This window comes from Sminthopsis crassicaudata, chromosome 1 (assembly GCF_048593235.1).
Source record: "Sminthopsis crassicaudata isolate SCR6 chromosome 1, ASM4859323v1, whole genome shotgun sequence".
Lineage (NCBI taxonomy): Eukaryota > Metazoa > Chordata > Mammalia > Dasyuromorphia > Dasyuridae > Sminthopsis > Sminthopsis crassicaudata.
In genome coordinates, this window is record NC_133617.1 from 673,089,055 (window position 1) to 673,101,185 (window position 12,131).

General features: G+C 36.1%; 1 protein-coding gene across 1 annotated transcript in view; it reads right to left on the bottom strand.

The window, feature by feature from the left end:
- The window catches only part of DCAF1 (DDB1 and CUL4 associated factor 1), a 110,325-nt gene that overhangs the window by 36,352 nt on the left and 61,842 nt on the right, over positions 1–12,131 (bottom strand). The window contains 3 exon segments of the mRNA XM_074283362.1: positions 7,231–7,332; positions 7,724–8,227; positions 9,324–9,461. Of these exon segments, the coding sequence (XP_074139463.1) occupies positions 7,231–7,332; positions 7,724–8,227; positions 9,324–9,461 (744 nt within the window).

Here is a 12,131-nt window from a genome sequence, read left to right on the forward strand (position 1 = left end):
AATTTAATTTGTTGAATAATGCAGAGGAAAAAGTTTACTCAGGTACCATTGTAGGCTGCAATGTTTTTAGTATTTAGGTATAAGACTATACTCTACTTCTCAATCTTACAATTTAGGCCTTGAGCAAAATCATCATGGACCCAAATGCCAGACTTGATAAAACTGACTCAAATTAGGAAATTGAAAATCAGACAAAGGCACCCAGGCTACAACTTAGGTGTTTACATAGTGAGAGAAAACTTTTCTTTTATAGCTTTTATAAAAAGATGTGACAGAAACTGACTTTTTAAATTTAATGTATCTAATTTGGGAAAACCAAGAATTTAACTATTTGTTTCAGAAAGCAATGGTAGCAAAGGCTTCAATTTAATTCAACAAACACTTATTAAGTATATAATGTTCATAGTGCTATGCTAGATCACAAAACATTAGATTTAGGGTTAAAAAGGAAACTGGACCCATTTGGTCCAACTCCCTTTTTGTACAAATGAGGAAAATGAAGCCCCAGAAAAACTGATTTTAATAATAACAATAATAATCATGATAACAGCCAGCATTTATATAGCACTTTAAAATTTGCAAAGCATTTTACAAATATTAACTTATTTTATATTCACAACAATCTTGAGAGATGTGTGCAATTATAATTTTTGCTTTTCAGATGAAGGAACTGAACTCAGCAGACAAAGGTTTAGTTCTTTGCCCAGTCTGAGGCTAGATGAACTCAGGACTTCCTGAATCCAGGTACTTTAGCCACTGGGATGCCTATAAATATTTGATTGTGTTTTATACAATAGCCTTTAATTTAAATCTAATATCCTTTCTATTGAACCATAGTGGCTCCTAAAAGAACTTTAAACAAACATAGATAAGACATAATCCATATTCCTTTTTAATATCTAAGAGGAGAATATATCACATTCAAATCAGTCTCCTGCCTCAGTTTCCTGACAAGCATCTCCAGTAACTTCCAGCTTAGTGGAAATGTCTTGGACAAAAGATGAATATAACCTCATCACCTAAGATTTTCAAATGTATGACGGCTCAAAAGGGATGGAAGATTCTCAGAAATGAAAATTCTACCAAAACAAGTAGTTGATTCCCATTGAGGAGGAAGGAAACATCTTAAACAGGCCAAAGACAGTACACTGGGAGCTTACCAATGAACACATATCCTTAAAAAGATGAAGAAGAGTAAAAGAGATCTATAAGAATAGTATCAATAAAGCTAAAGTTTAAAATAAGTTCAGGTTCCCAAAGGTTAAACTGTAATCAATAAATAAAAGTTCACAATAACAAATAGATATTTAAAGGGCTTTTCTGTCTAAAAATGGAATGGGTTGTCTCAATTACACTGAGACTTACCACTCAAAAACACAGAAATACACACAAAACTAGCTCAGTTCTGAGGATCCTTACAATCTGAAGATACCATGAATGTTTTCCAATTGATAAAGGGTCAAAAAATATGAACAGGTCATTTTCAGAGGAAGAAATCTAAAATATCAATAGTCATATAAAAGAGTGTTCTAAATCACTAAAGAAACAGAAATTAAATCAAACCTAAGATATCCTCTCAGACTAACCAAATTGGCAAGGTTATGGACAAATATGAAAAATGACAAATGTTAAAAAGGGCTGTGGGAAAATAAATAAATTAATGCACTATCAGTGGAAATGTGAACTAATTCAGCTATTCTGAAAAACAATTTGCAACTATGCCCTAAAAGCTAATTGCATATCCTTTGACTCTGCAATACCACTACTATGTCTATACTTCAAAGAGGTCAAGAGGAAAGGGGCTCATGCATACAAAAATATTTACAGCAACCATTTTTTGCTGGTAAAGAAATGGAAATTTAGGGGATGCCCATCAATTAGAGAATGGCTGAACAAATCATGGAATATAATTATGCTCTAAAAATCAAAAGAACAGTTCCAGAGAAACCTAAGAAGATTTGTATGAAATTATGGAGAGTGAAACGAGCAGAATCAGAATCACTTATATAACAAAAACAATATTACAAAAGACAAAGCATTCTGAAAGACTTGGGAGTTCTGATTAACACAATAACCAATCACAATCCCAGAGGACTCATAATAAACATGTGCTACCCACTTCATGACAGAGAGATGATATTCAAAATACAGACTAAGACATATTTTTGGATATGGCAAATGCAGAAATTGACTATACGTGGTTTTAGCAGTTTTTGTTTTTCTTGCTTTGTAGGATAGAAGGATGGGTGGGTGATTTGTGTGTGTGTGTGTGTGTGTGTGTGTGTGTGTGTGTGTGTGTGTGTGTAAGACAGAGACAGAAACAAAGGAACAGAGAGGAGACAAAGACAGACAGAGAAAGAGAGAAGGCTAATTTTGAGTGTAATTTTTAAAAAGACTCAAATGAAATCCATTTTTAACACAGGCCCCATCAAAAATGTTATCAGTCCTGTAAAAAGCCCCCTATCTAATGCCAAGCTACCTGTGCTGTTCTGTGGTCCACCACAGGGGTGGGGAAAAAGAAAATGACACAATTCCCAATTTCTGGCCTTGCAGAAACCTGAAAAGGATTGACTACTCCAAATACTCTAAAGAGGTAGCCTTTCACAGCCCTTCACTGTGCCACACCTTCTTAGCTTCAAGTCACCATATACAAAATAATCAACAATTTCTGAACCAAGACAGAATCTGCATTTAATGATGAATACCGATAAAATTTTTTAACAAATTCAACAAACACTTATTAAATAAAAAAGAAACAGGCTATTTCTTCCCTATTTTCAACTAATTATCCTCATATTCCTTATTACCAAGGCTCAAGCTTTCTAAATAACAAACTACAAAACTGCAAATTCTGCACACCTATTCTTATCACTAAAGATGTTTTTAGTCACATGTTCAATTATGAATACTGAAATCTTAGTTCAGTGTTGGTTAGTTCACTGTTCTTTCTATTACATCACACTATAACTGAAGAGACCTAAGGATAATTACATTCCTTCTAATTGCTTTATGGGGTCCCTGTAAGGATTAATTGAGAACCTATAAAAACACTTTGAAAAAAAGTTTTATTTTGTTGTTGCTGCTGGAAAATGAAGTACAAATGACAGTAACTCTTTTTCATTTGTTTGGGTCTTGAGAGGCAACTGGGGTTAATGATTTGCCAGGGTCACACAATTAGTAAGTGTTAAGTATCTGAGGCTGGATGCGAACTCAGTTTCTTCTGACTTAAAGGCCAATATTCTATTCATTGCACAATTTAGGACAATTAATTCTTAAGTTACATAAGTTAAATGAATATTTCTGGAGTTTAAAGGTAAGTGAGCAGCTCTTTTTACTTTGTATATTACAAAACTAAAAAAAGAAAGCCTTCTGTCTAATATGCCAGTTATCATTTGTGTATGTCACTTCGTTTTGTAATCCTCTGTAGAAATGCACCTGAGCTAGCAGCTCCACAATTACATTCTTAGTTACAACAGACTTTTGAGGTTCAGGTTTGTTTTTGGACAAAATGGCCCATTTACTGCACTACTTCCCAGAAAACTACTTCCCAAGAAACTACTGTTTCTTGCATAAATAAACTCTTTTAACATTTGCATTGAAAGGTCCACCGGCACCCTTGTGTTCCCCTCCTAACTTTCCTTCCTTCCTGGCTCTGCCTCCTCAGGGTGGTTTCCCCCAAAAGAGAAATGGGCAGGAAAAAGGAATGGCTCCATTTTCCTGATGATCAAGTCAGTACCATGGCCCTTTAACATTCAAGGGTGTAACTATGAACTTTAATCAAGAAATATAAGAGCAGCTGGCTCCCATAAAGACTTATGCAAGGAAGTGCTGAAGAACTACAGAAGAAAGTTTCTTTGGAAAGGCTGTTTTGAAGGCTGAATGAAAGGATGACAAAACTCTTGACAAAACTTCAAGCACTTCAGCTATTATTATGATCTCTTTTCTCCAGGCCCACAGTTCTCCAGCATATTAGGCTGACAGCATGGTCTTCTTGACCTTAGTGTTCATGGCATTATTGACTACTGTAGTTGGCCACAAAGAACAGCTGGACAGTGAGGCCTTCAAACTGAGGACTTTGGCCCTGAGATCCCTGAATTCTAAAGATAGAGCTATTACTGTGACCTTCCTCCAACCAAGCCAAAGCTAGCCCATAACCAGCAGCCCCTGAAAATGGAGGATTTTTAGATTCCTCTATCCTTGGTATACTCACCCAGACCATCTCCCAAGCCTATAACATGCTTCTTTGCTCATTTTTACTTTCATATTCCTTTGACTCCTTTAGGGTCTGTAGTCAGATGGCACCCTTTCTATGCAGTATTTCCTGATTACTTCTGCATGTAAAAGTGTTTTCTCTTCTTTCTAAAGTATTTCAGGATCACTTCATCTTGATCTTTACTCTATACCATTATTCTCTGTGCTGTACCACATTTATCTGTATAGAAATCATATTCTCCATAGCAAAATATAAAACTCCATATAGGAAAAGTCTGCCAAGTTTTATTTATGGATCTCTAGGCTCTAATCCAATGCCTTCCTTGTATACACAAGTGGTAGGCATTTAATAGAATACTTGTTGAATAACTGTTCCTGAACTCGTTAACTTCTTACAAGCATTTCTTATTTATTAATTTTTAAAATTTTAATCTTCCCACAGTGCCTTGCACAGTATTCTAAACATTATTTAGATAGCTTCCAATGAATACCTTTCATCCTCTGCCCTTATTGAGTCTTCAGAGAATGCACTAGAAATAATAATCCTCCCCACCTCCATATGCCATGGATCCATGCAGTCAGTTTCACTTTGTTCTCTAGTACTGGCAGCATGCTAGGATCCTGAGATTCCAACATGGTTGGAGAAGCTGTCAAAATATCTACCGTATTGGATGGCAAAGAACAAAACACATTTTCTCTATAGTTGGAGGCATCTCATTTTTAAATTCTCTACTGATGTTAAGATATAATATAACTGGTTCCAGCTTTTTAAATGAGTTTCACAATAAAACAGCCCCTTTGTCTGGCAGCAATATAACCAAGCCAAACTTTGTCCCACTATTTTGGTTATATTATAGTGGCTCATCATCCCAAATTTTATAATGCAAAATAATGGCACCACTATACTGTGATGTAGATCTATGATAAAGAGAACATCCTAGGTTCACAGAGTTTGTTCAATGGCAGAACAGGTATGTGGCCTAGGAGTCCTAGAATCACAGAATCTAGAAAGTTGGACAGGCCGACCCATACCTCAAAAAAATACCCATGTAATACATGCAGCAAGTGGTTGTTAGCCTTTGCTGGCAGACCTCCAAGGAGGAGGATTCCACTCTTTCTACCAAGCAGCACATTCTACTTTAAGGCATTCCAATAGGATAAGAATGATTTCTTGCTATCCAGTCTCAATCTGCCTCTCCATAGCTTCTACCCATTGCCTCTAGAACAAAGGTAATTCCCCTCTAACTTCCATATTAGAGTCCTTTTGTTTTTCTTTTGAAAACTGATTTTTCAGGGGCAGCTAGGTGGCGTAGTAGATAGAGCACCAGCTCTGAATTCAGGAGGACCCAAGTTCAAGTCTGGGCTCAGACACTTAACACTTCCTAGCTGTGTGACTGTGGGCAAGTCACTTAACCCCAGCCTCAGAGGAAAAAAAAAAAAAAAGAAAACTGATTTTTCACATTATTTGATATTTTATCTAATAATGATCTTCATTGTCATATAAAAAGCAAATATCAAAAAACATTTAAGTAACACCTATTTTTTTTTAGCAGCAGTATATTTTAAAGGCAAAAGGACTTCATAAGAAATGGGGAGCGATAAACAAGCTGTCATATGTCTATGTATATTCTTTCATTTCCATTCAATGTCAATAACTAAATGTTATATTCTCTTGTCTCTCAATTATAATCCTTCTCTGGGAGGAGGTTTCTTTTCTGTAAATCCTTTTCTCTGGGAACAGGTTTCTTGAGAGGCTTCTGGAGCCTCCAGCAAAGGTAGACGTGGAAATGAATCAGACTCTGCCTCCAAGAGTGTGGGATTGTGGGTTTCCCAGAAGTCAATCCTAGTTGTGAATCTCCATGAGCAGGCTTTTCCTTTAGTTCTTGTGAATCTGCTCTTGTCCAAGTGTCCTCAGTCAGCACCACAGTAGAATCTCCAATCCTCCTCTTCCTGAATCCTGGCTCTGAATCTCCTCCAGCTTCCCTGAAGTTCTCCTGGGAAGTCTTGTCCTTGACCCAATCCAGACTCTAACTTCTTCCAGACTGCCTCCTTCCAGACTCAATGTTGGCTCCTTATATCCTCCCAGAGAATGGGCTTGTGGGAACTCCTTTACAACCAATGAGCTAGCTCCTTTTAAAGGTGTAAACTCCTTTAAATGTGAACTAAATGTGTGAACTCTGAGCTAGAGAACTGTTAAGTACCAACTCAGTACCTAGTATGGAACCTAACAACTAAAGATGCCCCCCTAAGGTCTTCAAGCTATGATTCTAATTTCTTCTCTAATCTTGATTAGTCTTTTATTTTTAGGTTTCTAACTACTCTGACTCAATGCAGGAAAGAAGTGACTCAATTCAACAATTAATACTGGCAATACAAAAACAAAAAGCAATAGTTTTGGCTTTTGAAGAACTGACATTTTAAGATGTCAAGAAGGAAGGTGGTCTCTAATACTAGAAGGACCAAGAAAGTCAACTGATGCAAATGTGTTCTAATTTTACTTTGAAGTAAAAATCTTCATCCTATTATCTAATTTCTTTGCCTTTATAGTTTTGTTCTGTTTTTTCAAGAAATGTATTTTTAACTGTGGCCTAGTCCTTCCTTTGAGGTATTCTTAAATTCTGGTCCTTCTTATATGAAATAATGTTTAGAACACTGTACTAAACACTATAAAAGAGAAAAAAAAATGATCTCTACTTTTAAAGAGTTGATCTATGGAGGAGACATTCATTCAACAACTTATTAAGAACTACCGTATGCAAGAAAGACAGAATACATAGAATAAATCAAATAAACTCAAAGTACTTTTAAAAGTAATCATCCCTTTTGTCTGATAAGTATTAATTTTTCAGCAATTTTTGTTATTGTCACAACACTGTCATTACAATTATGCTACAGCCATTTGGAATAATGATTTTGTAGATATATACAATGAAAATATAGTGTACATGCTGCCTAAAGAAATGATAAATATACCAACCAATTTTATCTATCCAGTACATTTGATATACGACAATTTACCTTCAGGGCCTCAAAGGTGAGCAATACATCATTCGTCCTTTTCAAATCAATATAGAACATCATCAGCTCCCGTGATCCAAGCTGCATGAAAATGGGAAGCAGCTGAAAGAACAAAAAGAGTAAAAATCCTTTAAGGTTATCCTCCCAACATCAGCTTCATCCTATAGGGATAAAAGACTTGACCTACTTTTTCTATTCTTCCATAGGAAGATGAAAATATAAATGAAGCCCTTTAGGCTCTTCAGAAAGAGGCATAATTCAAGAAATTATCACCATTTATTATTATAGAAATTATAACGAACAACAACAAAATGGAAAGACACATACAACAAAAATATTTGTTAATTTGCTAATTTGGTTCAGAAAAATTTATGTCTCATCTTATCACAACAGTAATTCTTACTATAACTCACTTCCCCCAAAAAAACCAGAAAACTCATCTCAAAGAGAAAAAAAAAAAAAAAAAAAAAACTTTTTATATTTCTATACATACCTCCTGATACTCTCCTAGTGGGGTCAAGTATTGAAGAATAAGTCGTTGTTCTATAGCAGAAGTCAAAGGATAAAGGGTATAATTAGTACCAATAACCCAAGGGGACATTTCTGACCAGCTGCTGTTAGAGAGTTCAACAAACATGCGTTCTGGCTCAGAGGTTGAGAAGCCCAACTTTTGTTTAGCCTTTCTGAAGCCATCTCTGTCACCCTGTTTTGCCATTTTACTTTTTCTCAATCCTCCATCCTCAAGTTTGGTGGCTGAATTCACTCTGCTACTGGTCTTATGGCCTGAATCAAGGTGAAAGGAAATCTCCATATCCCTGGAGGGCTCCTCCTGTTCTCCATCCATTGTCATTTCCCCATAGTCCATGTCAACTGCTTCCTCATCCAGTGGCAACAGTGGTTCAGAAGACAACTTTCGAGGGCTGGGACGCTTATTTTCCTGCCGTAAAGTCATTTCATGTACTTGTAGTTCTCTAAGTCTCCGAAGCACTAAAGCCACCTGGAAACACAATTTAAAAAAGTAAACAACATAACTGAACACTGCCTTTTTCTGCAATCTTAATTCTGCAACCCTAGAATTTAATGAGGGAAAAAAAAAAAAAAAGACCTAAATCTCATGACCACAAATAAATAAAATTAAACTGTATTATCTTTGTTGGCTTAAAAATTTTACTTACAATCAGAATCAAGTCCCATCTATTTCCCACTTCCCTGACTATTCCTTCCTTGAGAGCCTTTACCTTTAGCTGCAAAAGTAATTAACATCTGCCAAACTATTACTGAACTGAAGGCATAAAGTATTGACAAAAAGGAGAAAAAATGTATTTTTCTACAGGATCCAATAAAGACAAGGATTAAAAAGAGTGGCTCATTTCTTATGTAATAATATATATGATTTTATAAAAGAAATCAATATACCTACTTATATATTAATTATTGATTACAGATATTTGAACCAAGCAAGTCATACCATTGTATCCAAATAGATATCAGACACATTAGCAACTATTTAAGTAATTCCTATGAAAACAAATTGTGACTACTTTCAAACAACTTTCACCTGTTATTTTCAAAGTCCATATAGCACTAGAAATAGGTATTGAAATAGGTTCAACATCTCTAATGACATTATACAAATCAACCTTTCTCCCACACTACTTAAAATTTGCCTACCCCTCCCCACAAAGTGACAGATGATTCCTGCACTTATTTTTTTTTAAACAAAACAAAAACAAAGCATTTCTTTCTAAAGATCTAGTAAAAATCCTCAGCCTGATAAGTAATTTATTTAAAAGACAAAATATATGCTTAGAGCAAGCAAAGATGTGTGATTAGGATAAAGAACACAATACTGAAAAGTTCAGGAAAGTATATCACATAAGACAATAAAGAAAAAAGGTAAGAGCAAAGAGCAGTGTACTAGCAGACATCTATACCACCACAACTGCAAAACAAGCACAGCAGCAATCCCACCTGCCCAATTACAAATGGGAGACATTTGCATCACATTTAAATGGCAGGAAGAAATTTCTATTTGCAAAGCATCATCAGCCTTCTCCACCTCCATACAAAATTCATTTCAATCTGGTCATTACCAGCTGTGAGTTCTCATCCCTATAGTTGGCAGCAATATCTTGGTTTTCCATAGCACCTCCCAATAGTCCAGTAGAATAAGTCCTCAGGGGTTGATCAGCCTCTCTTGCCCATTTGAAGAGGTTCTCAACAATTCCTTCCTATAGTTAAGGGGGAAAAAGAACAATTCAGAAGGTATACCTTTTTCAGAATTCAGCTAGATAAAATTCTGAATTTTTCTCATTTCCTTTCTTTCCAATTCCCTCTCCTTACTCAGATCATCACCCACAAATTGGAATACTTTATTTTGAAATTCTTGAATATTTAAAAAAACATTTCTGAACAATTTCCAGTCATTATCATGATTAGTTAACACATAATACATGAAACAACAAAAGAAAACATGGACTGCCCCAAGGAAAGATCACCATCACTAAAGACATACAAAAATGGCATGTGCCTCCTAAAAATAAATTTTATAACCAAGTGACTGCCCCCAAATCCATTTACAACCCTAAGCAATTACAATGTTCACCCTGATAAAGTCCCCACCAACCTAGCGTCCTGGAGTTTGGAGAAAATGCTTGAAAATATTAATATAGACATACATTAGGCCTTTTATATACACCACATGGCTCTCCATCATCACAAGACCTTAGAGCATGGAAAAAAAGCCAAACAATTGGATCTTCTTTTGCCTTAGATGTAACAAATTAATTATCTCCCCAAAACCCTATATTATTATAGGGTCAAAGCCTAAGGTCAAAACTATTTTCCTGATTACTTCGGTCCACATTCTCATTCCCATTTAGCCCCATCCCTTCCCAGTTCCTAGTCTCTTCTATCTTCCTGTTCCTCTACAACTTCTGGAACAACCATTCTGTAATTAGAATACTTCCCTATATTTTCTCTCTCACTTTTCTATTCTGACACTCATAACCTGACTTTCTCTAGAAGATCAAACTACTCTTTCTTCTGTAGATTGCGCCTTCCTTCATGCTTCCTGACATCAGAATTGAATACTGCATCAGTATTCAAATTCCTTACAAACCACCCTCATTTCTAGACCCAAATTCTGCCACTACTATAAAAACTCTTCTCTTTTGAGACTGACTCCATGGAGTATTTTATCATCCAGTCCATATCTTTGGTGCTATAATCTACTGACCTCTAGAGCGCTTATAACCTCCTTTCTAAGAGAGCTCCTTGCTACACTTGTCACAATACTTTAAAATACAGTGATTTTCCCTTGCACACTCTTAGCCTGCCAGTTCATTGTACTCCAACTCTCAGGGAAAATCTTTATTCCACCCTCCACTATCTACAGAAATGGAAATACCTTAAATTCAATTCAATGAGCACTGATAAAAGCAATGAATATGTGTCAGCCACTGTATTAGATGTCTGGGGATACAAAACCAAAATGAAAACAACCTCTGTCCTCAAGAAGTTTACATTCTACTCAGCATCATTAATAACTGTGCCATTTACATAATCTTAAAACCTGAATTCCCAACTTAGATAAACCTCTCTTTCCACTTTTTACCCAGTTCCACTTTCCCTAAACTTCACACTGTCTTCATTATATCTTCAAGATTCTCCATCCCATCAGTTACCGGTCCTCTGGTCCCACTGTCCTTGTGAATGAGATGAGGTGAGATCTTTCAAGATAGTTGTGAAAATCGAGTAAGGCTTCATCTACTTCAGAGTTTGAATAGGCCTCAAGGACTTTTGAGGATTGAGTCAAGGGCATAATTGAGTCCCCTTCCTGCTATCCTCCCATGACATCATTTCTTCCCTATTTCAGTCAAATATGGGCAACTATGTACTTATTGGTCAAGTTGAATTTCATGGGTAGATCTCGAGTTTAGAATGTAAGACTCTCAGCCAATGAGGATGAGTGTCACTGGTGGGAGGAGGTAGTATTTGCATTAGGGAGGAAAGGTGCTAATCCTGCCTACAGGAGGCATTTCCTCCCTTAGATTGCTAGAAAGGGTGAGAATGTACAATAAACTATGCTTTGCTCTAGAGATCTCTCCAGCTTTTTTATTAAATGGTGACCCCTCATCATTTCTGTACCACACACTTGGTTCAGCTACATACTGCCTATCCCCAAATCCCTTACTCCCTTGTTTTTCTGCCACTTATATTTCCACAATCTTTAACTCTGGTAATGACCATCAACTATGTTTGCTCCTATTCTCAGATTTAAGACTATTGAAGAAAGCCATACTGGCATGTGATTAGGCTCACTAAGTAAGTAACAACAAAAGCTGACACATAGATAATCCTCTAATATTTGACAAAAAGCATGACGCAATGGATAACAGAAAGACTTTAAATCCTGCCCCAACACAAACTATGTCTTTACAGGCAAGTCACTTAAAAGTTCATGACTTTTGACTATCAGTTACTATATGTAAATTACAGGCCAATTCCTGATCTGCATTAATGAAATGAATTTGCATAACACAAGTTCTTAACATCAGTGAAATCAGAGATCTGGACCAGAAAAAAAGGAAAAAATCTAATGTGCCAAGCATTTTACACAATTAGCTCCTTTAATATCCACAGTAAGTTTGTATGGTAGGTACATGATATTATCACCCCTATTTTATAAATGAGGAAACTGAAGTTTCTAAGGGATTTCTCCATGATCAAACAAGCAGGTGGGCTTCAAACTCAGTTCTCTTCAGAATTTAAATTCATTGCTTTTTCTACTCTACCAAACCATCTCCAAATCATGTTATTCAGTCTCAATTAAGTCTTCACTGCCACATGATTATCCTTTCATTTTCCCCTCTCCCCTTTTTCCCCACAAAGCAGGGGAA